At 43.8% G+C, this 27,742-nt stretch overlaps 2 protein-coding genes across 4 annotated transcripts in view; both read left to right on the top strand.

The window, feature by feature from the left end:
- The window catches only part of osbpl3b (oxysterol binding protein-like 3b), a 226,963-nt gene extending 216,684 nt beyond the window's left edge, over positions 1-10,279 (top strand). For both annotated transcript variants that reach the window (XM_068001962.1, XM_068001971.1), the window contains one exon: positions 269-10,279. In XM_068001962.1, coding sequence (XP_067858063.1) covers positions 269-374 — 106 coding nt within the window. In that variant the 3' untranslated portion in view covers positions 375-10,279. The remainder of the gene's footprint in view (positions 1-268) is intronic.
- Positions 10,280-20,619: 10,340 nt separating this feature from the next.
- gsdmeb (gasdermin Eb) overlaps positions 20,620-27,742 on the top strand; it is a 29,854-nt gene continuing 22,731 nt past the window's right edge. The window contains exons 1-3 of one of the 2 annotated variants that reach the window (XM_067997963.1): positions 20,638-20,702; positions 23,052-23,189; positions 26,068-26,299. In XM_067997963.1, coding sequence (XP_067854064.1) covers positions 26,089-26,299 — 211 coding nt within the window. In that variant the 5' untranslated portion in view covers positions 20,638-20,702; positions 23,052-23,189; positions 26,068-26,088. Of the gene's footprint in view, positions 20,703-23,051; positions 23,190-26,067; positions 26,300-27,742 lie in introns of both variants that reach the window. The other variant, XM_067997954.1, reaches the window with a different exon arrangement.

The raw sequence follows: 27,742 nt of genomic DNA, 5'->3' as shown, positions 1-27,742 counted from the left end.
TTCTCTTCCCCCCCCCCCCTCCCCCCCCGATCTCTTCCATGGCCCCCCTGGGTTTCTGTGATCCAGCAGTTTTTGTCCTAATTTTTTCTTGTGCTAGCTCACAATTATCAGATTTATTGAATTCAATTTCATAACTTGTCATGGTGGGATTTGAACTTTCAGTTGCTGGTCCAATTCCATAACTACGAGCTACCTAGTAATTCATGCATTTCCGTGTTTTGTTCAACTGCACACATTTTGAGGAGGCAATTCAATCTTTTACTTACAGACAATCTCATGAAGGTGGAAAGGAACTGTGGGTGAGCACAGGAACCTACTGGGAACTTCGGAAAGATCCAGGCTTCGACAAGCTTGACAATCCAATACTTTGGTGAACGGATATATCGATATTTCGACACAGATTCATTCGTTCTTTGTTTCATGACTATTATCCTTTATTTATTACATACACCTATGGAGCATCTGTAATCTTTATATATAAGCGGTTATTTCTCTCTATTTATTCTAAATTTGTAAAGGTATTAAGATATGTTCTGAGCAGGTTGATGCCTTAACAAAAATGTTGGATCTAAAATCCATGCACTTTTTGCTTCAGATATAATTTTATATACTGCAGGGTTTGGTTATTTACAAGGAACTTAGCACAAACAGTAAGTGCATAACATATGCAAATATACAATGTATTTATTGCTTGTAAAGAGAATGAATGGATGTCTCTATATTAACTTGCATCTCGAGATCTAATGCTATGCCTTTGCTTTCCTTTTAACTAAGGCACACAGAATGCTTCCAATATTGAATTTATTCAAAGCTCAGTACAGATAACTTTTGAATGGTGATAGCATGTATTCAAGGTACATTAATAGTCTGGTGTATGTATTTAAATAATGTATCTGCTTTGAGCATAGAGTACTCGAAGATCCTTCAAATAAAACCTTTCTACAGTGAAATTTGTCATGAAGACCATGACCCTGTTACATTTAGACCAGATGCTGATGTAGTCAGCATAAAGTTGCATTTGCCTCAAACTATTTTTTTCTGCCTTGCTGTCTTCCTCTTTTTCTTTCCCTCCCCTACCCATAGCCACCTTTACTCGGAAATTGTGGCTGGGCTTGTGAAAGAATGCAGGCCAGCCAAAAAGATGCAAGGTGGGAAAGATTTCACCCATACCTGGTAACTGCAATAGGTTCAAAGACTGCACCAATGTCTTTTTATAATCTTGGGAAACATAATCTTGCCCTTGTCCTGATAGAATCTTTGCAAGTGAGTGGAGATACTTTTTTTTAAGTATTATGATTTGCTGCGTGCACAATCAATTCAAGTAATGTCTACGCTCTCTGAATGCAAAGACAAAAATACCAATATAAAACAGACTCAAGCTGTTGTATTTGACCACTATTTTATCACTATTTTTGCACTTATTTTTGTAGATACATTTCTGTAGATACATGAGGCTGATTCTTCAGTTTGGTCAAAATCAATAATCCTTAATATGTTGATGTATACTTGATCCTGTATTAAGAATTCACTTGTCTATTAACACATGAAGTGGGTCCTGGGAAGTTGTTGACAGGTTTCACTGTACTAAAAATGTTCAGGATTTTTTTTGCGCACATTCTACCTCTTTCGATAAGGCAAATAATATTTTCCCCCACTCTTAACGCTGCATATGAATCCTTTTTGCCTTAAAGAAAAACACTCAGAGGAAAACGTGGCCTTTTTGATATGAAAGCAGGACAGGTCTTTGCTCCACAAAGTTGTCAGATGGGGAAACTGTTTCTCTCTGTCTAGATTTGCTCTCTGGCGATGAACTGAGCTGCAACCTACAATCAGTGTAGATGGAATATTGTTGCCACAGATGTCTTCATGACAGTGGTTAATGCCTTGATTTGTTGGCAGGATGTGTACTTAATCTGGGGCTACTTGATTATCCCAAATTTCACTGCTCAATCTTTAGCTTCCCTTCCCCCATCTCCTTAAAAATACAGAATTATGGGACACCTTGAGCTCAATTTTCAAATGGAAGTTCGGGTGCGTTGGGGGCAACGAAAATCGGGAAAATCCGGAGCGGGAACGAATTAACACAGATGCATCTGTGTGCGGGTGCTTCAGGAATCCGGAAGTCCCGCCAGCAATTAAAGCCGGCGGGCTGATATTTAAAGCAGTCATTAAGATAGTTAAAGTTGTTAAAGTACTTAATTTTATGGTGATTGAGACAGGGAAAGGATTTTCATTCTGCCTCAGCGTGTTTCCCGTACTGTCTGAAACACTCCATGTTGAAGGAGGCGTGTTTCAGCCGGCAGCCATTTGGACATTTGACAGATGGGGATAAAAGGTGAGTTATTGCAGCAGGGCACTCAGTTCTCTCAGACAAACTTGTGACTGGGAGATCTTTGTGTTTCAACTGAAAATTCTTGGTTTACACTCAGAATTGTTCTGTTTACACATATTTACCAACTTTCCGGACCCCCTCAAACTGACACCATCAGGATGGGGGTGAGGAATAGCTGCATTTACCAATACATCTGAGGACAAACAACATCCTAGCCAGGCACGGCGTGCACTTCTGCACTTGGAGATCCACAACACAGTGCTGCACCATAGGCACCTGCACAAGAGCACAGAGGGCAACAACAGAGAGAGCGACGTCACAGGAGACACTACCCTCGTCAGAGGGTCTACAGACCAAGGCTCAGCTTCCTGGACCTCTCTGAGGAGCAGTGCATATGGAGGCTCAGAGTGAGTCACCAGGTGGTCGCAGACATCTGCAGCCTCCTTCATGCCGAGCTGCTCCCGGCTGGGCCTGGCGGCATCTCATTACCCGTCGCTGTTGAAGTCACCACTGCCCAAAACTTCTTTGCCTCTGGATCATTCCAGGGTGCCACCGGTAACATCGCTGGGGATTCTGTCATTTGCACACAAGTGCATAAGTCAGGTCTCTGATTGCTTGTTTCTCAGAGCCTCGCAGTACGTCAACTTCCCCATGGACGATCTCAGCCAGACGGAGAGGGCAGTGGGATTCCACTCTGTGGCTGGCTTCCCACGGGTGCCGGTTGCAATCGATTGCACCCATAAAGCAATCCGAGCACCTCCACACGAGCCAGGACTGTTCAACAGAAAGGGGTATCTCTCCATCAACCCTCAGCTCGTTTGTGACCACAGCAAAAGATTCCTTCACGTGTGTGCCAGATTCCCTGGCAGCTCCCACAATTAGTTCATTCTGAGGGAATCCAATATCCCGGGCCTCTTCCACGCACCGTAGATCCTTAAGGGCTGGCTCCTCAGGGACAAGGGATACACCCTGCACACGTGGCTCATGACGCCTCTGAGGAACCCCATCAGTGAGCAACAGTGTCAATACAATGACAGCCACGTTGCCATCAGGTCTGTAATTGAACATGCGATAGGGCTGCTCAAGATGCGGTTTCTGTGCCTCGATCGTTCTGGGGGAACGCTTCAATACGCATGAGTGAGAGTGGGTCGCATTATAGTAGTGTGTTGTGTTCTGCACAACATGGCACAACAGAGAGGGGTACCGGTTGAGGAGGCCCCATCCTCTCATCCACCATCCACATCTGCTATCCGCATGGAGGAGGAGGATGAACCCATGGGCAGAGCAGCGGCTCACCTGGCTGCTCATGAGGCCAGGGAGTCATTCATATGTGATCGGTTCTCCTAACATCAAAGTGTGAAGAGTCCAGTCCTCACACCACCTGGAAAGACCAGCAACCCTCCCCCCCCCCACCCCCAATGAACCAGTCCTGCAACTACACATACACCCACTGTAAAGTGATCCACTGAGTGGTGTTGTGTCGCCATTCATGGTGAAGCACATGAAAGGACAATGGGCAAGATGTGACAGTAGTGGTGAGAATGATAACATTTAATGTGACTTTAACAAAAAATAAATATAAATGAAAAACATGACAATCTGTCAGACATTCTTGTGCATACCCTTCATGATCATAAACCCTTAGCCGTTCTCTTCCTACCGCTTCTATGTGGTGCATCCCCTGTGGCTGCAGCAGAGATAGTGTCAGGTTGCTCATGTTCATGCCCGGACTGCTTCGATGCTTTTGGCCTATGCCCTCTGGGCTTTGGAGCCCGTGAAGGCCCCTCCAAAGACTGCTCCAGCTGCACCTGTACAGGGGCTGACTCGGCCACCTGGAGGGGAGGTAGCATTGCGTGTACTGATTGAGAGGGGGGCAACGAGTGAGACGTGAGAGCGCTTTGAGTGACGTCCCTACTTCCATGTCCCCTTGCGCCATCATCCCTCTCCTGGGCCAGGCCCACATCACTCCTACACCCTGCTGGACAATAGTTTGGAGGACATGTGTGATGCCTTGGAAGGCCACTTCTGAAGTATCTGTCACCCTTTTTAAGGCGGCAGAATGTTGTTCACCCTGAGTCCGAAGGTCCGTTGTCAGGGCCTGAATGGACTGATTTGTGAGCCATGCTTGAAGCTCAATGGAGGCTAGCCTTCTCTCCATCGCAGACATTCCCACAACACCCTGCGACACTAACTCAGACATTTCTGCAGTTACATGCGACATTATCACAGACAGTTGTTCACGTCCCTGTGCCACCACTCCACTCATTCAGGAGTTGGACTCCTCCATTCTCTGCGCTATTGTGGAGAGTGCGCGTTGCACCTGTTCCAGTACCTCGCATATGTGCTGCTGTCCCTCGATCATTCTCCTTTTAAAGGATGGCCCCCATCTGAGCAGAGCCTGGAGAGGAGTGCTCCCACCGCCACGGACTCTCCACAGCTGTTCCTTCCACCACTGTCTGCTCGTGCTCACGTGTGTGGTGACTCACCAGGTGCCATCCCAACTAACTGACTACTAATCGAAGTGTGAGTATCTGCGCTGGTGGATGGCTCACTAAGATGTGACAGTGCGCCCTTAGAGGCCTGGAGCTCCTCTGAGGAGTCCCCTCTGCCATCAATGCGGTCGTTGAATGGCCTGTAAGAGAACAGAAGGCAATATTAAGCATCATCGCAGATGTGTCATGTTGCGATGAGCATGCTGAAGTGTTCAACATGGCAAGCATTGTTAACATCAATTCATTTGTGTGTGATGAATGTTAAAGTTGTGTCACCAGACGTTTGTGGGGTGCCAGTCTCGGCGTCCCCGACGGACAGGCACTCAAGGGTGCGGCTGATATGCAGGGCCTCCTTCTCTGCATCTGTGAGGACCATTATTTGTGGAGGCCTCCCTCCAGTCCTCATCCTCTCGCGCGCATTCTGAGCTCTCTTCTCCTAATAAGGGAAGAAAGTACAGACGTGTGAGTGAGTGATGGTGAAATGGCCAACCGATGAATGCATTGCTTTGGGGTGAGGCTGACCATGAAAGGTGTATCGGAGGGTGAGTATGAGACAGAGACATCACATTGGATGAGAATTGGGGTGAGAGGTAGTGGTGGGTCCACAAATGGGGAGGTGAGGAAGTGCAGGTAAGTTGTGATGGAGTAGTCTTTGCAGTGCAGCATGAGTTTGGGGATGGGGGTGGTGATGTGGAACACTGAATGCAGGAGAATCATTAAGTGTACTCACTTTTGCTAACCTAATTAGGTCATTGAAGCACTCATGCACTGGATCCAGGTGCGGGAGATGTTGCTGCTGCTGGTGACCTCCTCTGCCACCTCGAGCCAGGCCTTCTTGGTGGCAGAGGCAGGCCACTTCCTTCAGTCCACGGGGTAAAACACTTCCCTCCTCCTCCTCAACCGGCCAGTAGCTGCTGCAGAGAGGCATCGTTGAATCTTGGAGCAGCCTTGCCCCTGTGCTGCTCCATATTGTGTGTTCTTGGTCTTTGCTCCAGCAAAATCCATTGGAGCAATGGCCCTTTTAAATGTAGACACTCCAGCTGACAGCCTGTCATGCGGGTGCGCAGTCTGCCCACCGCACAGCTTTTGGACGGCCAACCCAGAAGCCACATTAAGGGCCACCAATTGAGTCGCAATCGAGTGGGGAACGGTAAGTTTTTATTATCCGGGTTTGCGCGCACCCATTGACCCCTCCCCCCGCCCTGCTGCCATCCCCACCACCCTTTGAAAATTGAGCCCCTTATGTGTAGAATGCCATCTAATGGCCTATCTACAAGCTGATAGTGTTTCCAACTGAGATTCTTGTTGGGCAATAAGTGTAAAATGGGTCAAAGATTCTAATGGAGGTGTGCAACATTTAAGCCACAAACTATAATAATTAGAGTTAAAGTAATGGGATGCAGTTGTTTTTTGATTATAAATTAAGTTTATTGAGTATTTTATCCCTTCTATTCTGTGTAATTAAAAATTATGGTGCCGTTGAAGTGCAGCAGGTTCTCTAAATGTAGAGCTTTACAGCACTATGGACTAGTTGAAATGTTCACTTGAAACTAATGGTTTGAGTGTATTGGTGCAAACAAAATTGTGTTTACAAGAATCCAGTAACACTGCTGTTCTCCATTATATTTTGAGTTTAATCACCTGGGTGGTGTCAAAAGATTTTCTAACATAGATGAATATTGTTTGACTGAGAGGTAATGCACAATAACCTTGACAAAACAACAATGCAGCATTTTTTTAACAAAGATATCATTATTCTCCATTTGTCTATTATAGGCTTGTTGTAAAACTATTCTTCACTACAGGGAAATTAGTAAATAGTAGACAGTGTAAGTGGCTGCAGTTAAATAAATGTCAGGTGGTTTGTTCTAAAATGATTTTGATAAATCCATTTGTTGTCATAGTATTCCTGCAATCAGTTATAACAAATAATCATGAGAGGGCAAAAAGGAAAATTGCGTGAGCATTCAGTAAGGGGATCACTCACCCTTGTCACTCCAGCATATCCAGCTCCACTTGAATAGATGAATTCTGTAAATGGGATTAGTACATTTTTCTAAAAACAATCAAGTGTCATTTTTCCATGAAACCTTGCATGTCAATTTGTGTATTCTGAAATCAGTGCTTGAATATGAATTATGATGGCCATCTGAAGTCTTGAACACCTCTCAAACATGGTACAGTAATTAACTTTTTTTTATTGTTTTAAATTGTTTCTTACACTACACACTATTCCCCAAATCAAAAGATAATGACCTGTTCCCCGCCTCTCGCCAGTGCTGCTCCATTCTTAAGCACCACCAGTTGATTTCTGCGTTTTCTTTTGTTCATCCTCCCTCAAGAAAGCTGATCAACTCTGCCCAACACTTCCTGAACCTACTGATATCAAGAATTTGCAAATTAATGAACTGTGGATAGACCTATGTTCTAGATATTTAGTGTTGATATAGGAAGGGGGTGTTTTTTGTTCTAAATTTAATTTTCATCCCTTAAACCTATTCACCAAGAGTTAGACCAACAAGGGAAAAGTTTGGTTATGTCTACCAGCAAAGTAGAGCTCACCAGCACTCTTAGCATTATGGAAGTTGAAATTTTTCTTGACGGTAGTTTGATTTTCAGACTGTATGCAAGAGTACAAAATCCTAACTTGCGCAGTTCATGGTGACCTCAAAGCAGTTTATCTTACAGGAGAACAGAATACTATTGCACGTGCCATTTTACAGTGGAGGGATATCAACCTATCTATTTCTGTTGACAGATCACTGCCAGACTACATTTTGCTACAGTGTTTTGTTTTTGAACTAACATTTATTTAGTAGTCACTCTTGCCATTCTTTTAAACATAAACATGATGTAACCAGGATCCGCACCTTCTATGAGCGACTTCGTAGACACGGAATGGTTTTCACCACAGTACAGCATGAGCCAGGCATTCGCATTTTCTTAGAAACTGAACGACACATAGAATAATAGGTTACAGCACGGAAGGAGGCCATTTGGCCCATCAAGTCCGTGCTGGCTCTCTGCAAGAGCAATCCAGCTAGTCCCAATCTCCCGCCCTATCCCTGTAGCCCTGCAATTTTTTTCCTTTCAAGTACTTATCCAGTTCCCCTTTGAAGGCCATGATTGAATCTGCCTCCACCACCCTCTCGGGCAGTGCATTCCAGATCCTAACCACTCACTGTGTAAAAAAGATTTTCCTCATGTCACCTTTGGTTCTTTTGCCAATCACCTTAAATCTATGTCCTCTGGTTCTTGACCCCTCTGCCAATGGGAACAGTTTTTCTCTATCTACTCTGTCTAGACCTTCATGATTTTGAATACCTCTATCAAATCTCCTCTCAATCTTCTCTGTTCCAAGGAGAACAACCCCAGCTTCTCCAGTCTGTCCACATAACTGAAGTGCCTCATCCCTGAAATCATTCTTGTAAATCTTTTCTGCACCCTCTCTAAGGCCTTTACATCTTTCCTAAAGTGTGGTGCCCAGAACTGGACTCAATACTCCAGCTGCGGTCAAACCAGTGTTTTATAAAGGTTCATCATGACTTCCTTGCTTTTGTACTTTATGCCTCTATTTATAAAGCCCAGGATCCCGTAGCTTTTTTAACTGCTTTCTAAACCTGCCCTGCCACCTTCTAACGATTTGTGCACATATACCCCCAGATCTCTCTGTTCCTGTACCCTATTTTGAATTGTGCCCTCTAGTTTATACTGCCTCTCCTCGTTCTTCCTACCGAAATGTTTAACTTCACATTTTTCTGCATTAAATTTCATCTGCCATGTGTCCGCCCATGCCCCCAGCCTGTCTATATCCTCTTGAAGTCTATCACTATCCTCCTCACAGTTTACTACCCTTCCAAGTTTTGTGTCATCTGCAAATTTTGAAATTGTGCCCTGTACACCTAAGTCCAAGTCATTAATATATATCAAGAAAAGCAGTGGTCCCAGCACTGACCCCGGGGGAAACACCACTGTACACCTCCCTCCAGTCCAAAAAACAACTGTTCACCACTACTCTCTGTTTCCTGTCCCTTAGCCAATTCTGCATCCATGTTGCTACTGCCCCCTTTATTGCATAGGCTGCAATCTTGATGATAAGTCCAACATGTAGCACTTTATCAAACACTTTTTGAAAGTCCATATACACCACATCAACTGCATTGCCCTCATCTACGAGCTACGATTGAATCTGCTTCCACCACCCTTTCAGGCAGTGCATTCCAGATCATAACTACTCGCTGCTTAAAAAAGGTTTTTCCTCATGTCGCCTTTGGTTCTTTTGCCAATCACCTTCAATCTGTGTCCTCTGGTTCTCAACCCTTCTACCAATGGGAACAGTCTCTCTTTATTAATTTATCTAAACCCTTCATGATTTTGAACACTTCTATCAAATCTCCTCTTAACCTTCTCTGCTCTAAGGAGAACAACCCCAGCTTCTCCAGTTTCTCCATTTAACTGCAGTCCCTCATCCCAGGTACCATTTAGTAAATCTCTTCTGCACCCTCTAAGGCCTTCACATCCTTCCTAAAGTGCAGTGCCCAGAATTGGACACAATACTCCAGTTGTGGCCGAGCCAGTGTTTTATAAAGGTTCATCATAACTTACTTGCTTTTGTACTCTATGCCGCTACTTATAAGCCCAGGTTCCCGTATGCTTTTTTAACTGCTTTCTCAACCTCTCCTACCACCTTCAAAGATTTGTGCACATATTGTTCAACTATTGAGTAAAGCCCATTGTGTAGCTAACTGGCACCTATAAAGCTATTTTGTGGTTGTTGCAGCCAAAGTTGGTCAAAATAACTGACCCCATCTGAGGAATTTTCAATACGGCAAAGAATTACTGAGAGAGGAGCCAAACACAGAGATTCTGTCAATGTTCTGTGGCTAGCCAGAGAATAATTTAATTTGGAGCTGAAGGCCATTTCATTATTATTTCCATAGTGTTTTGGTTTTAACTTTATAGTTTGTATAGGGAGTTCAAACTTCTAAGTTGTAAAGTTTATAATACTGCCATACTTCTATGTTGGGTGATCTCAAAATTGTATTACAATACTTAAGCCCTTAAGTGTGACAGAGGCTTAGGACAGTACTGACTCTTGGAAAAAAATTGCATTTGTAACTCCATTTTTAATTCTAAAAACCATTAATGTAAGACGGTCAACCTGTTACTCGCCCAAAGTAGGATTTACACATTTTTACAGTTCGTATTCCAACATTTACTATCCACGGATATTATAAGCACCACATAAACATGTTTGGACCTTGATGAAGCTTGTAGGGGGAGGGAGAAGAGAGGTGTATTTACTGAGTGATTCTGTTTGAAGAAACTAAAATCTAGAATCTTTGTGTATTTGTATGATTTAACTAATTCATTATGCTTTTGTAAGAGGAAGACTGCTACAATTCACTATGTACTCTGTATCAAAGTTTTAAAAAATAAACTGGTTTGACTGCCATATGATCTAATGTGTTCTATATTAGTGAGACTTTCTTTGTATGTCATGCTCTTTAATGGAATGTAATTTGTTAAATTGGCACAAACATTTATGTGCAAAAGTTTTAAATGCTCTAACACAGGCACTATTGTGTGCTATTTCCACCAGGACAATCTACAGTAATGACCTGTGCACATATAACTCAGTGAAAGTAGAAAAGTTCATTTTGTTACTACAGTTTTGAGTTGATGTGCTATGAATAATTCTGAATTTCAGACATGCTGACTGATTAAACAGAGATGCCAGTATGGTTAAGTAGAGATGTAAAGAGTTAAAATTAGAGATGAGTAGAAGGCTTTCCAGCAGGCAATTAGCAATATGATAAAGACAAGCAAAAGCAACTGAACAAAGCCGAGAGAGACAATGAATGCAAGATTGCTGAGCACGTGTTTTTTTTTTAAATAAAATGGTTTTCAAATATTTATACAGTAATCAAAGGATGGAGAAAGTATTGCTCCACTTTAATGGGAATCTGGGGGACAAAGAAATAGAATTAACTAGTTACTTCACCCAAGAAGGGAAGAGAAAGTTGCCTAAGCTGATTTCCAGGAATTGCAGAAGAGTTAGCAAGTACACGTAGAATAGGATTTATATGGACGTAAAAGGTTTGTTCTCAAACTACCTGGTCTAGACATCTTGTACTCTAGTTTGAAGTGAGCACTAAGGTCAATAAAGCTGTAACTAACAATTTTGTAAACTTCCTGGATTCTGGAGAAGTTCCTGAGGTTTGGAAAGTAGCTAATATAACTTAAGATTGAGGCATAGCTGGAAACTACAAGCCCGATTTTAACTCCTCGCAGAAAGCTGGCTGGAGCGGACAGCAATCCCGTGCGGGAGTCTTCTTCAGTGGCCTGGAGACTTCAGCTGCCGGGCCTCATTTGAATGCTGTCGGTCAGCTGCTTGCCTGTTTTGGACAGAATGTTGCAACTGGCCGGCAGGAGGGGTGGGAAACAAAGATTGGGGTTACTAGAGGCCCACCCATCGGCACCAGGAGGAAGCTGCAGCAAAAAAGTAAATCCAGGGGGCGGGTTGTAGCAAAGGTCATGTGGCTGGGGACGGGAGCCCAAGGCAGCAGAGTCCCAAATTTTTCTTATGGGGCCCAGAGGAGCACTCAAGTCACCTTGGAGACCTCGCTAGCTTCCCGACAGCTATTCCTGGCAGGGCAAAGCGGCCTGGCAGGCATACCGCTCAGGAGACGGTGTGAGAAAATTTGTGCCCATTGACACAATGTCGGGGGCATGACTGAGAAGTTTGCAACTGATACAAAAATTGGCCGCGTGGTTGATAGGAGGAAAGCTGTAGACTGCAGCAAGATTTCAATGGACTGATCAGGTGGGTAGAAAAGTGGCAAATGGAATTCAATCCGGAGGAGTGTGAGGTAATGCATTTGGGGAGGGCAAACAAGGCAAGGGAGTACACAATAAATTTGAGGATACTGAAAAGTGTAGAGGAAGAGGAGGCTATTTGGACTCGATGGGCCGAATGGCCTCCTTCCATGCTGTAACCTTCTATGAAGTGCATCTTGGAGTGCATGTCCACAGATCCCTAAAGGTAGCAGGACAGGTAGATGGTTAAGAAGGCACACGGGATACTTTCCTTTATTAACCGAGGCATAGAATATAAGAGCAGGGAGGTTCTGCTGGAACTGTATAAAACACTGGTTCGGCCACAGCTTGAGTACTGCGCACAGTTCTGGTCACCACATTACAGGAAAGATGTGATTGCACTAGAGAGGGCACAGAGGAGATTTACGAGGATGTTGCCAGGACTGGAGAATTTTAGCTATGAGGAAAGATTGGATAGGCTGGGGTTGTTCTCTTTGGAACAGAGGAGGCTGAGGGGTGATTTAATTGAGGTGTACAAAATTATGAGGGGCTAGATAGAACGGATAGGAAAGACCTATTTCCCTTAGCAGAGAGGTCAATAACCAGGGGGCATAGATTTAAAGTAATTGTTAGAAGGGAGCTGAGGAAAAAAATTTTCACCCAGAGGGTGGTGGGGGTCTGGAACTCACTGCCTGAAACGGTGGTAGAGGCAGAAACCCCCAACTCATTTAAAAAGTACGTGGATGTGCACCTGAAGTGCCGTAACCTACAAGGCTACGGACCAAGTGCTGAAAAGTGGGATTAGGCCAGGTGGCTCATTTTCAGCCAATGCGGACATGCTGGGCCGAACAGCCTCCTTCTGTGCCGTAAATTTTCTATGATTCTAAGAAAGAAAGAACTTTGATTAATAACTTCGCCATCCAAAAAGGTCCTGCGATGGTAACTCTTGCTGCTTTGGAGGCAGAAATACATGGAGGAAAGCATCAGGATGACCATCATTTCTAGGATTCCTCAGTGACTGCTGCAAGGAGCATTAGGATCATTGAAGTCTTCCCTTCTAGTTAACACAGTCTATCACCACTGCCTTAACTCCTTCTCCCCCATTTTCAAATAAAGGACAAATCTTTCAATCCACTACCCATCCTAGAACATTACAATGCATCAAATACCTTTCCCCTGCGTGACCATGACAATAATGATCACTTGCTTACATAAGTCAACACAAAATAAGTGACTCTAATCTCCATGAATAACTAGGTGTAATCCTTGGCTCAGTGGGAGCACTTTTGCCTGAGTCATGTCCCACTCCAGAGACTTGAGCACATAATGTACACTAACACTTCAGTACAGTACTGAGGGAGTGCTGCATTGTTGGAGGTGCTGTCTTTCGGTTGAGACATTAAACTGAGGCCCCATCTGCCTCTCAGGTGGACATAAAAGATCCCATAACATTATCTCGAAGAAGAAGACACTTCTCCCAGTGTCCTGGCCAATAGTTATCCTTCAACCAACACCTAAAACAGATGATCTGGTCATTTTTTTTCATTGCTATCTGTAGGACCTTGTGTGCAAATTGGCTGCCATGTTTGGCTGCCAATTTCCTACATTACAACAATGACTAAATTTTTGTTTAAAAAGCACTTAATTGGATGTAAAGTGCTTTGGGACATCTTGAGGTCATGGAAGGCACTATATAAATGCAAGTTCTTTCTAACTGACTACGATATAAATGCACATTCTTCTTTAATGTAACAACCTTTGAAGTGAACACTAGCCAACCTAGTCTCTCCTCACACTGTGCTTCCTTGTGGTGGCTAAATCAGCCTTTCTTCCTCTTACTCTAGTGCTTCTCCTAAGTGAAACCTGAGGGCCAGTATCATGAGAGGTGGTTTGCTTTTCTTGTGCTACAAAAGACTCATGACAGCATGCCTCTCATGGCAGCTTGCTATGCAGAAAGAAGCACTGCTGTCTACATCTCTGGAACTTGTGCCTGGGCAGCCTGACGTCATACCCTAAAAGACACTGGTCTGGTGCTCTGAAGGGGAAGCATATGCTACTGCCCTGATAGATTGGCAGCCTAAGGCAGGTTTACCTCTGGCCATCACCATTCCACTAGCCTCTGGATCTGTGTCCTTATTGATCTATGGGCTGGCTGGTCTAATAGCAGCTGTCAGATCCTGAAAGCCTTGAGAGACAGCAGCATGCATCCTAGCCCCAGGGTCTGCAGGTCGGTTCACAGGGTACTATCTATTCTGTCCCCTACTGCTACTCAGAGCTGCAGTCTGTGCTTCCATGGAGGTGGTGGCACTGACTGATCTCTGGCTGCTTCTTAGGTGGGACTGCTGCAGATTCCAATGAAGCTGCCACGTGCTCCATTGATGCCTGCAATGAAGAAAAAAACTGGTGCTGCCACAGATGAGAGTAGTAGACTCTACTCTCACAGGCAATAGTTGCTGCACATGCTCGGAGACTGATCAGAGGCTGCATGTAGATGTGATGTTCCTCAAACATCCTTCTTTTGAGATGAGTACCCATGAGATCTGGCTTCCACAAATCTGAAGTCATGGGCAGCCTTCTCCTTGGCCTCAACAGCTCCCCACTCCTCCAGATCCCTGGTGCTCTGTGTATCACCAAGCGCCACATCCTCAATAACATTAACTAATCTTGTCCCCTCCCAAACCAAGGGTGAAAGTATCCAAGCTGGTGCGTGGTAGTGAAAAAACAAGTAATGCAGAGGGTGAGATTAAAGGTTGTGACAGAGGAGCATAGGGCAGGATCTTGCTCCATGTACCCATGGATGGACTTGATTTTGACCTCTCTCCTTCACCATCATCCTTCTTATCTTCATGATCTTCACTGTTGATGTGGAAGAAGTTACATCTCTTTTCCTGTTCTTCCTCATCCTCTGCTCCCTGTTGCTGTAGTGGATCTGCAGGAAAGGAGAGTATAAGGTATGAATAGGTGTGCATTACCCCCTTGGGATTAAGGAGACGGAGACGATTGTGGAAATGTGGCTGTTGCTGTTTCACAGAGATGCTACAGAGTGTGCTGGGCCCAAGGAAGAAAAGGGAAAGTAGCCAGTGTGTTACTTCGTCTGCCCCGGTTAGGTCCTTAAACTTCTGGCATTGGTCTGCAGTTCTGGGGGAAGAGATTTAATGCTGGGGCTGGGATTTTTAATAGTAAATGATAAGCAGTAACAGAAGGTTGTCATGGGTGACAGAAGGTTGAGGAACAATAGTGATTTTGAGTATAAGAGGGGGAGGAAGAGAATATGTTGAGCATGAAGGCTGATGCTGTGGATTGGGTAGAAAGTCAAACTGGGAGGAGGCTAATACTTTCTCTCTGCCTTTGTGCGATCTGCAGTGATGCTGCCATTTTTACCCTACCATTTCAGACAGGGCATAATGGATTTCCCATTGGGTATTCCCTGGATCTTTGCTTTACCTAACAAGCGGCCCAGTCAAACTAAAGGTGCGTGTGAGAAACGTAAAATAACAATATGGTTATCATAGTCAATAAAGCAGGTAATATCTTCCGATGCCCACCAGTCACAAAAGTCTTCAAGTAAACCAGTGGACACCATGTGATTCTGCTCCAGAGTCACCCAAGCATACAGCAGGGCTCAGAATAGCAGCAAGCAGTTGGAGAAACCCTTCTCAATGATCCTATGTAGCTTGGACTTACAGACTGTGGATTTCACCAGGCCCAGTAGAAGGCCCATAGAACCATAGAAAAGATACAGCACAGAAGGGGGCCATTCGGCCCATCGTGTCCGTGCCGGTTCGAAGAACAACCAGGTGCCCATTCTAATCTCACCTTCCAGCATCCAGTCTGTAGCCCTGCAGCTTACCGCACTTTAGGTGCAGGGCCAGGTACTTTTTAAAAGAGTTGAGGGTCCCTGCCTCTACCACCAATTCGGGCAGCGAATTCCATACACCCACCACCCTCTGGGTAAAAAGGTTTTTCCTCATGTCCCCTCTAATCCTTCCGCCAATCAGCTTAAATCTATGTCCTCTAGTTCTTGAACTCTCCGCTAGGGGAAACAGGTACTTCCTGTCTACTCTATCACGGCCCCTCATAATTTTGTACACCTCAATCAAGTCTCCCCTCTGCTCCAAGGAAAACAACCCCAACCTGTCCAATCTCTCCTCATAGCTGCAATTTTCAAGCCCTGGCAACATTCTTGTAGATCTTTTCTGCACTCTCTCCAGAGCAATTACACCCTTCCTGTAATGTGGTGACCAGAACTGCGCACAATACTCCAGCTGTGGCCTTACCAGCATTTTATACAGTTCCATCATTACATCCTTGCTTTTGTATACTATACCTCGGCTAATAACGGACAGCATTCCGTATGCCTTCTTCACAAACTTATCTACCTGTACTGCCATCTTCAGGGACCTGTGCACATGCACTCCAAGGTCTCTCACTTCCTCTACCCCTCTCAATATATTCCCGTTTACTGCATATTCCCTTTTACTGTTTGCCCTCCCTAAGTGCATTACCTCACACTTCTCCGGGTTGAACTCCATTTACCACTTTTCCGCCCATTCCATCAACCCATCGATATCTTCTTGGAGACTACAATATATCCTCTTCACTATCAACTACATGGCCAATTTTTGTGTCGTCTGCAAATTTGCCAATCATGCCCCCTACATTCAAGTCCAAATCATTAATATATAACACAAACAGCAAGGGACCCAACACTGAGCCCTGTGGCACACCACTGGAAACGGATTTCCATTCGCAAAGACATCCATCAATTTTTACCCTTTGTTTCCCGTTACTGAGCCAATTTTGGATCCAATTCGCCACATTTCCCTGTATCCCATGGGCTTTTACCTTTCTGACCAGTCTACCATGTGGGACCTTGTCAAATGCCTTATTAAAATCCATGTAGACAACATCCACTGCACTACCCTCATCAATCCTCCTTATCACTTCCTCAAAGAATTTAATCAGATTTGTAAGACTTGACCTTCCCTGAACAAATCCATGCTGACTATCCCTGATTAAACCATGCCTTTCCAAGTGACAGTTTATCCTATCTCTCAGTATTGATTCTAATAGTTTGCCCACCACCGAGGTAAGACTGACCAGCCTATAATTGTTCAGCCTTTCCCTCGTACCCTTTTTAAACAATGGTACTATGTTTGCAGTCTTCCAGTCCTCCAGTACCTCTCCTGTATCTAGTGAGGATTGGAAAATGATCCTCAGAGCATCCGCTATTTCCTCCCTGGCTTCCTTCAATAGTCTAGGAAACAATCCATCCGGCCCTGGTGACTTATCAACTTTCAAGGATTCCAGTCCCTCTAGTACTTCCTCTCTCGTTACGTTTACCATATCCAATATTTCACACCTCTCCTCTTTAAATACTACATCTGGATCATCCCTTTCCTTTGTGAATACGGAGACAAAATATTCATTTAAAACCCTGCCCACATCCTCTGCTTCTACACACAAGTTACCCTTATCATCCCTGATGGATCCCACCTTTTCCTTAGCTATCCTCTTGTTCTTAATGTACTGATAAAACATCTTTGGGTTTTCTTTAATTTTACTAGCTAATATTTTTTCATGCCCTCTCTTTGCTTTCCTTATTTCCTTTTTCACGTCATCCCTGTACTTTCTATACTCCTCTAGGCTTTCTGCAGTATTTAGTTTTCTGTGACAGTCATAAACTTTCTTTTTCTGCTTTATTTTGCCCCGTATACTTCTAGACAACCAGGGGGCTCTAAATTTGGCAGTGCCACCCTTTTTCTTTGAGGGGACGTGTCTGCATTGTACCTGTAGAATTTCACTTTTTAGTGCCTCCCACTGGCTTGCCACTGATTTCTCCTAAAGTAGTTGTGTCCCGTCCATTTCTGCCAAATCACCTTTTAGTTCTGTAAAATTTGCCTTCCCCCAATTTAAAACGTTTACTCCTGATTTAACTCTGTCCTTTTCCATAATAATGCTAAAACTAACTGAATTGTGGTCACTATCCCCAATATGATCACCCACTGTCACTTCACCCACTTGTCCATCTTCATTTCCCAGGACTAAATCTGGAATTGCATCCCCTTTTGTTGGGCATGTCACGTACTGGCTAAAAAAGTTCTCCTGGACATCGATCAAGAATGTTGCGCCCTCTTTGCCCCTCACACTGTTTGAATCCCAGTTGATGTTAGGGTAGTCCCCTACTATTATTGCCTTCTTATTTTTGCACTCAGAAATTTGCCTACATATTTGTTCTTCTATCTCCCCTTCGCTATTCGGGGGTCTATAGTACACTCCTAGTAGTGTGACTCCACCTTTTTTATTTCTTAGCTCAACCCATATGGCCTAGATTGATGATCCATTTAGCATATCATCCCGTCTCACAACTGTAATTGATTCTTTAACCAATAATGCTACCCCTCCCTCCTTTTTTATCACCCACTCTATCCTGCCTGAAAACTCTATATCCAGGGATATTGAACTGCCAATTATCCCCCTCTTTAAGCCAGGTTTCCGTTATAGCAATGATATCATGCTGCCATGTGTCTATCTGTGCCCTTAGCTCATCTGCTTTGTTTGTAATACTCCTTGCATTGAAGTATATACCCTTTAACCCCGTCAAATTCCTGTGCTGAACACTATTTAACCTTTGCTTTTTTTGCCTTTCTGAGTCGCTACCCTTGTCACTAACTGCTTTTCCATTTCCTGTTTCCTGGTCTAAATTTGTCCACCCACCAGGAGGTGCTCCAATCGGCTCTCCCCTTGGTATACTGGGTGATGAAAAATAAGAAGCACTGGTGAAAAGTGAAGCCAGAAATTGAGGAGCTGCTGCTTCAGATAATGGAGAAGGGGCTGTATCCTGTAACAGGGGCACTGTACATGAGCATGGAAGACAGATTTCTCCTGGCTGCGAAAGAGGCATGTGGCCTTAAGAGAAGTGGCTCAAATATAAATTTTTCTTCACTTCACCCTGCAGCACTCTCCACACCAGGCTCCCAGTGGTTCCAGGGACAATCCCCTAATACAGGGTTTTCTACTGGGGATACTCACCAGTAAGCAGAATGTTCTGCCAAGAAGGTAGATCAAGGCGAGTAAGTGCATTGTGAGACTAAGGATAGAAAATTACTAGAGTTTTTAATTAGAGATCAGCAGAGGGCAGCATCAACGGAACTATTGCTACAAATAGGCCTTAATTAGCTTAACAAGTTCGAAGGTACCAGATTGCCTGGGAGTCTGCCAAAATGGGACACCAATCATCCAGGTGCTGCTGCTATTGGTCCGGGAGATCTTCGCACTTTCGATTTCCTACCAATGTAGCGGCTAACCCCAACCACCCCGCTCCGTGACGTCAGCAGCCGCCGGGCAGAGAGCTGGGACCGATTGTGGTGATTGGGAACAATCATGAGTCCAGTGGGGAGAGGCTTGGGAATTAGGGGGATGTCAGGAATCAGGCTCAAGAATTGAAGGGGGAGGCTGGGGTTTGGAAATGTGGAGAGAGACTGGGGGATGGGGGTCGGAAGAAGAGTGGGAGATTGAAGAATGAGGGTCTGGGGATGGAGAGGACAGGGAAGAGAGGGAGACTGGCAAATGGGGTATTGAGGCTCGGGTGGGAGAGAGAGCGGGGGAATGTGGTAGGTGTGGGGACCAGCATTTTCTACAAAGCCCTAAGCAGTAGCAGTAGCAACTTAGTGAGTGGGTACGACGCCGAGAGAGGAGCAGCTAGTCAAGGGGTAGTGAAATCTGGAGACTTTACCCTCTGGGTAAATAGTGAAAGATTGTTTCCACTGGTGGGAAAATGGGAAACAAGGAAATAGTGACTGAGGATTCTCACTGGAAGAAACAAGGGGAAAGGGAAGAGGGAGTTTTTGAACAGAGGGCTATTTGACCATGGGATGCTTCACCACAAGTGGCTATTGAGGTAGAGACTAGAACATTATTTAAAAGAGAACAGGATAAGTATTTGGAAAGGAGGAATATAAAAGGATCTGAGCTTACAGGAGAGAGTGCCAGCATGGCCTGAATGGCCTCCTTCATCACTCTATGAAAACTTTCCTTTGTTGACTCTGAGCCCAGGGAGTGGTTTTGAAATGTTGGTGCTGAGCTGAGTTTAGGACAATGTGCCCTGTGAGAAGTACCCCAAACACCGAGCCCATTGTCCTTTATGCGATCTCTTGGTTTGGTTCAGACCGGTTTTGACATGTGGTCGAAGTACAGATCGGCTCTGACTGAGGCACCCAGTTCAGAGTTGTCATCTTCACACAGAACCTGAGTCCAAACCAGAGTCCAAAGGAGAGAGATCAGGCCTATGAAAAATGTCATCAGCTGGGGAGCCTTCCCTCACCCTGGGGGATTCTGGCTGTAGTTTAAGGATGAATATCAGTGAGTTATAGGATTATTACAGGTGGGATATTGGGGTTTTACACCTATTACTACCAGTTACTTATAGACTATCAGTGAGTAATTGCATTACTGTTGGTTATGAGGGGAATCTGAGTATTACCAGAATTACTACTAGTTAGCAGTACAGTTTCAGTGTTACTGTTAGTCAGTGATGGAATCAAAGTTCACCCCACCTCTAGTTTCCCCTCTGCCAATTGCTCCCGCCCTCGGTTTCCTTTTTTTGCCAACTGGTGGGTAGTTTTCTGGTTGTTCAAATTTCTTGCACAAAGCTGTTGTTGCAAACCACCAGCACGCCTAACTGTTATAAGATAAATGCAATAATATGATCACACCTCGAGCAAACGACTAAGGAGGAGGGGGAATCAAATCCCCCTAACCAGTTTGACACCAGTTCGGGACCCCAGTGTGCCTGGTGTTATTTGTATTCCTCCCGGGTGGATGCAACAACTTACCCCCGGTGCAAGATAGGGTTGTTTTCGCCTATTGACTTATGATCTGGTTGGCCGAGTGCCGGCGGCAGCAGCGCCTAGTCCCATCCCCACCCCGTCCCGTCCCATCTTGTCCCATCCTGTCCCATCCCTGCCCCGCCCAGCGGCTGCAGTGAGCGGGGACGCTCGTCACTCTCGGCCCCTCAGCACTTCCGTCTCTTTGTGTCGCTGCTGTGGATTGACGTAAAGGTAGGGCTGGGGGAAAGCAGCTGGCGGCTTTTGCTTCTTGTGTCTGCCCTGCCCTGACCTGCTGCAGCCGGTGCCCCGACCTGCTGCAGCCGGTGCCCCGGTGCCCCGACCTGCTGCAGCCGGTGCCCCGGTGCCCCGACCTGCTGCAGCCGGTGCCCCGACCTGCTGCAGCCGGTGCCCCGGTGCCCCGACCTGCTGCAGCCGGTGCCCCGGTGCCCCGACCTGCTGCAGCCGGTGCCCCGGTGCCCCGACCTGCTGCAGCCGGTGCCCCGGTGCCCCGACCTGCTGCAGCCGGTGCCCCGGTGCCCTGACCTGCTGCAGCCGGTGTCCTTGCGGCGAGAACCGGCACCGATTAAGTCCGAGTTCCTGGCTCCCGCTTGGGATTTGTCCGGTGCCGGGTGTTTTATTTCTGTCTCAGTATTGGGTGATCCGGGGCGGATTCTGCTTTGTTTCTGTGTTTCTCCCCATGTTGAACTACACTCGGTATTTATGTGGCGAAAGGTTTTATTTTTTTTTAGACAAAACTGAGCGGGAGCTGGGCTTCTCCCGGTTGTTGTGAGGTTTCTCCCGGATTTGGTGGAGAATCTCATCCCTTTTAGAAATGTAACTGTCGCGAAAACGATTTTCGTTAGAAAAGATGGGTTTTTGTCTGTCTACTGAATTATGTTTTAAGAACTACCACTTGGTTTATTTCCCAGTCTGAAATAGCGAACATCTGTCATAGTTAATCCTTTGTATAACCATCGTGTTCTGTATTACAGGAAATGTTGGGGTTTTTTTGTGCGTGGTTTCATGGCTAATGTAAGAAAGATGCGTAAACCGCACCCAGAATCCGGGTGCATCATGTTAGCAACTGAAGTTGGAAAAAGTGAACGTTATCTGTTACAGGACAGATTAAAAAGCAAAACTAGTGGGGTGGGGTGCAAACGCATACCAAGCTCTGCATTTGAAAACGAGAGCCTTTTTTTTAGTATAAAAACAGAAAATGCTGGAAGTACTCAGCAGCTGAAGCAGCATCTATGGAGAGAGGAGCAGAGTTAACGTTTCAGGTCAATGACCTTTTGTCAGAACTGGAAGAAGTAAAGATTTAACAGTTTTTAAGCAAGTACAGAGCCAGGGAAATGGAGTAGGGAAGGAAGGAAAGAACAAAAGGGAAGGTCAGCCTTTTTTAGTAGTGACCCTTCATCAGAACTGCATCACACTAAAATGCTATTCAAAACTGAATCCCTTACAGTCACATGAGAATTTCTGCTTATGCAGAAGTGCTACTTAATAGCTTAAAAAGTAATATCACATTTCACTAACAAATTATTGACTACAATTGTGATTTAGTAACTTGAATTATAGCACCATGACACAACATGTTTTGACATTCTTAGGATGCATTAAGAAGGTTGAGAGGAGATTTGATAGAAGTATTCAAAATCATGAAGGTCTAGACAGAGTAAATAGAGAGAAACTGTTCCTATTGGCAAAAGGGTCAAGAACCAGAGGACATAGATTTACGGTGATTGGCAAAAGAACCAAAGGTGACATGAGGAAAAACTTTTTTACACAGAGAGTGGTTAAGATCTGGAATGCACTGCCTGAGGGGATGGTGGAGGCAGATTCAATCGTGGCTTTCAAAAGGGAATTGAATAAGTACTTGAAGGAAAAAAAAATGCAGGGCTACGGGGATAGGGCAGGGGAGTGGGACTAGCTGGATTGCTCTTGCAGAGAGCCAGCATGGGCTGACGGGCAGAATGGCCTCCTTCCGTGCTGTAACCATTCTATGATTTAGCTGCAGTGTTGTGGTGAAGCGGTTTTGCTTTGCAGTGATAGTGCAGCCTGAATCAAGAGTAAGGGCCCAACTTGTTGCAGGAGTGGGTAGACTGAGACTCCACTTCACTTTGTAGTCAGTTCTGGACTTACTAACTTATTTACACTACATTGGTTTCTGCATCATTGAGAATCTGAAACCACTTTTTACTGGACTTATGTAAATATATCCTAAGAGCCACAAATCAGTGCTGCGGGAAGAGGGTAATGAATGGCAGATATATTCTCATTTGATTGTTTGCATTAGGTATAATTTACAACCTTTGGCCTTGCGTAAACAATAACTTTCATTAAGTCACAAGATAGTCAAAGCAATCACACTTTTGAGTAAGTAAATACTGAAGGGATGCAGGAAATCAGATGTCCGTTACTTGACTGAGGTCATCTTCATCGTTCCACTCATGATTCTTGTATATTTATTTATTATCCCACTCCTTTTTTGATTATATTAATATGGATGTTTGCCTCTTATTTTTCAGTTTTAAAGATGGATCTGCTTCTGGGATATTAACTAGTTTGCTCTCTTCGCAGATGCTGACTGACCTGTGTTTCCAGCATTTTCTGTTTTTACACTTCTGAGTAAATTCTACTTTGTAGTACGGGGTGGAAAATATCAAGTTAAGTCTTGGGGCGTAGCGTTATGCTTCACTACAACCCCATTAAAAAGCTGTAAGTGTTCTGGACCCCTTGTAACAACAGTATTTGAATATTTAGTCAGTACGAGTCAGAATTCGCAGTGAATGTAACTAAAACGTTTTAAAGTAAATAGTTAATTTTCAGTATGCTATATTAAGTCACTGAAAAGGCCATGGCACATTTGAGTATTATCCTAGAAAACAAATGAGCCCTGGAGGGGAAAGAAACAGTTATAGTATAATTATATATGCCCAGCCTACATGCCAATTTAAATAACTCTTGGCATTTAGCTTTCTTATGCATGTTCTCATCAATCATGATGCAGAAAGGGGTTCACTGTTTAGCTAACTGACTGACTGCATAATGGTAACTATTGTTAATGTTTTTTTTGTGTACCAAACACAATCCAATGTAGACAAAATGCTTGCATATGTGGGATTAGATTGATTAAAGCAAAATGAAGGACTTATCAGTTAGCACAATATGAGCTCCGGCTTCTAATTTTGTTTGAACAAAATGGCTAGTTTTCTACCTGGTGATTAGTTTGACTCCCCCCCCCCCCCCACCCCCCCAAACCCATCAAAATTCAATCCAAAAATAAAGTAGTGAAGTAAGAACATACAAAATAGGAGCAGGAGTAGGCCATATGGCCCTTTGAGCCAGCTCTGCCATTCAATCAGATTGATCTTTGACCTTAACTCCACTTTCCCCCCGATCCCCATATCCCTTGTTTCCCTTAGTGTCCAGAAATCTATCTATCTCAGCCTTGAACACACCCAATGACTCAGCATTCACAGTCCTCTGGGGTAGAGAATTTCAAAGATTCACAGCCCTCTGATGAAGAAATTCCACCTTATCTCTGTCTTAAATGGCCAACCCCATATCCTGCGACTATGCCCTCTAGTTCTAGACACTCTAGCCAGAGGAAGCAACCTCTCCGTATCTACCCCTCAGAGTCTTATATGTTTCAGCGAGACCACCTCTCATTCTTCTAAACTCCAGACAATATAGGCCCATTCTACTCAACCTCTCCTCATAGGACAACCCTCTCTTCCCAGGAATTAATCTAGTGAACTATGTAGTATGTAACAATGTCTTGATGGCTCAGCAAGCTTCTCTAATGAGTAGCCAAGCCAGACAGAAGTTGAAGGTTCCAGGTTCAATACTTGATTTCTTCTGAGTTATCTGATCCCAGCCAAGGGGATGATAAGGATGCTCCAGTTAGAGTCTGTGACCCATGATCTGTTGAGGGAAATTAGGCACTTCTGTACCTGTGAGTCCTATTGGAAGTGTGCTTATGGACACTGGGTGAAGATAAGATCAGGCTCAGTTGTAATGTCCCCTGCACAGATAGCCTGTAAATGTTTGCGTGAGAATTGGCAATTTGGGCAAGTGAGCAAAGGGTGATCAGTGCCTGTGGAATTATACCCCAGCAAGAAATCATTCAGAAGAGGGGGGAGGGGGATATGTGTCTCATTTGGTATGTACAGTCTCAGATTCTAAAATGTGCCACTCATGAAGTACGGTTTGCTGTGCTCTAAAGGAATTCTGGTACTAATACAGTACTTTTGGGATTTGTGAGGTAATCATCCATTAAGTAGAAGGAATGGGTGTTTTTTGTTTCATGATTTCTTGCATTTTAGTAGTAACACAGTAACAGTTCAAGCAAGAATAATGAAAAGGTGAGTTGTCACTTTTTACCAGGCCCAGAATCAAAACAGAATAGTGTTGGGGCAGAGGGGCGATGTCCAGGCTTGAGCTCTGGGTGTTTTCCCCATTGTAATTGTACTGAGATGAATAGCTGGTGTTCCAAGATTAAATGATGTTAACGGACACCATTCGACCCACTCCTATTCCTTTCCCGTTTGTTAATCTGTATGTGCTTCACACCTTGTGTACTTCACCTGCTTGGCAGTCCTCTCAAAATAAACCAAATTGATCTCGGCTACCTAATCAGTTATGTTTGCAGAAGTTCTGAATGCAATCTCTTTCTTAAACTTGTAGGTATTTACAAATTCCATTTCCTAGTCTAGTGAATGTAACCTAGAACATGTTGAATTTAACAGTATGTATTAACAAGTAGTGCTGGGCACATGGGCACTTTAAACATGCTCAGAGATACAATGCTGTAATTTTAAACTTTAATTTGAAAAGTTGGTTTGAACAGTACTTATAATTGCTCAATTCTGCTCACCGTACTTGGAGATATGATGTTGTAAATACCTGCATTTCAAACAAAAAGTCACCAGTAAAGTTAGGTGTTAAACCTTAACTATTATTGAAAATGACTGACATAGTAAACTACTTCTAAACAGCTTAAGGCACTTGATTTTTCAAAATTGCACTGGTTTATATAGTCTCTTAAAAAAAAATATATTGAAAGGATATTTTAAAATATTTACATATTGATGGAGTATTTTAAGAATATTTATTATATTGAAACATCCCTCCCTTTCCCTAAACCTAGATATACATGTTGCAGAATTTACGTTTTCATGCTGCAGAATTTCATTAGGTGTGCCACAGAATTCCAGGAGCTCTGGTTCTACCTGACCTGTGTTTGCAATAATCAAAAAGTGCATAATGTCCTTCTTGAGCCATGATCTACTTAGGTTTTACAATTCTAGCAGCATTTGTTTTACTTTCCATCCTCAACTTAGTTGTTTCTTGTCAATTATCTTTCAATAATGCAATAGGTGCTACAGCCATGTTAGGATATTGTCCTCTAAAGACCTTATAAAGGTAAATTGGTTGTATTGCTGCCTTTGTATATGAATGTGAGTGTTTAAGGTTCATCTGGGACAGTAGTCTATTTTGCAAATGTGTCCAGCTTGTATTATACAATCTTAAAAACTGGTGCTAAAAATTAAAACTCTTGTCACTTACAGACTAAATCATGTTTATTTCTTAGGTTCATGGTTAATCCCTGAAGATGTTTGCAAAGGCAACCAGCAGCTTTGTAAAACAGATTGAAAGCAGCGGCGATCTGATTCCTGTTAACAGCCTGAATGATTCTGATAAGCTGCAGCTTCTGAGCCTGGTAACAAAGAGGAACAAGGGATGGTTCTGGCAGAAGCCAAAATATCATCCTTCTTCATTCAGTCTCCAAGACATATTGACTGGTGACACACCCATCAAACCTGGTATGGGTTTTGGTTCATTGCAGAAACTTAGTAAAAAGTCAATCATGAGGGTAGTGAGGCCTTTCTATGACTGTAGACTTTCTAATGTGATGACTTCTGTATCAGCAAATATCCCATTTCTCTCCCTATGGCTAGAAGTGATAGATTTGTAAACAAAAATGGCCAGTCTGTTTTTCAAAGTCAGCAAAGATTCACTGACCTTCAGGAATCTTTACCTGCCCTAGTCTACTATTTCCCATCAGTCATCTTTGGACACTAATAGCACTGAGTAGGGTAGTGGCTTTTTTTTCTTCACTTTAATGCCCCCATCAATCCACAACAGGGCTATTTGTCCAACTATGTACTACTTAATTGTAAAATGTATTTTTTATTTCTTTATAAAGTAGTGTTGAGCTAGTAAGTTAAGATACTTTAGTTATAAAGGATATTTAATACATAAAAATCAGTGTCCTCTCCCTCCTAATTTGTCCTGCTTTTATGATCATTAATAGGCTGTTGATCTATATATTTAAAAAAAAACACTTAGATCTAGACTAAGCCACAAAAGAAATGAAAAATGAAATGAGGGCAATGATAGTGTGTACTGTGAAATGTTTACAACTGTCAAAGGAGGAACACAGACAAGGATACTGTTGCTGTAGTTGTTAAAAGTTGAAGGACTGGAGAGGGGTAATTGGAGAGAAGGACTTAGTGACTGAAAAGTTCATTGATTAGTGGCTGGTCTGGAACCCAGTTGGAGACATCGTGAGAAAAGGAAAAAGGATCAACTAGAGGTGATGCAAAATGGTAGCATTAGGGAAGAAATAATGGAAGAGGCGGCTAATAAAAGGCGACTGGATTACTGTAATGTGGGGTCATTAGGCAAGTGTGGTACTGCAGAAATAGCTAAAGAGCAACAGATACAGGAACTTAGGAATGATTGATGCAAGGACAAATGTAAGGAATCTTACAACACCAGGTTATAGTCCAACAAATTTATTTTAAAATCACAAACTTTCGGAGATTATCCCCTTCCTCAGATGAAGGGGATAATCTCCGAAAGCTTGTGATTTTAAAATAAATTTGTTGGACTATAACCTGGTGTTGTAAGATTCCTTACATTTGTCCACCCCAGTCCATCACCGGCATCTCCACATGATGCAAGGAGGTCATGGAAAGTAAAGAAAATATAGTATTGGACGTGGTTGAGATGAGATGCAAAGACCTTGGGTGAGCCATATGAGAATCGTTGTGGGGCAGGCAAACGGATAGTGGGACAAATTAAAAGGGCAATGACACTAATGAGGGAGTCAATGGATGGGAGTTAAGAAAAGGTGGAAAGAGATGTGGGAGGGTATGGTAAAAGATAAGTTACACCAGAAAACAGATTCCGAGCTCTGGCCCATACGGAAGAGGCAGCTGTGCATAGTACACCTACGATTAGCGTGGCCTAATGTTAGCACT

The sequence above is a fragment of the Heptranchias perlo genome, chromosome 2, assembly GCF_035084215.1.
Source record: "Heptranchias perlo isolate sHepPer1 chromosome 2, sHepPer1.hap1, whole genome shotgun sequence".
NCBI lineage: Eukaryota > Metazoa > Chordata > Chondrichthyes > Hexanchiformes > Hexanchidae > Heptranchias > Heptranchias perlo.
Note: the sequence above shows the minus strand (reverse complement) of the source record. Positions and strands in the feature narration are given on the sequence as shown.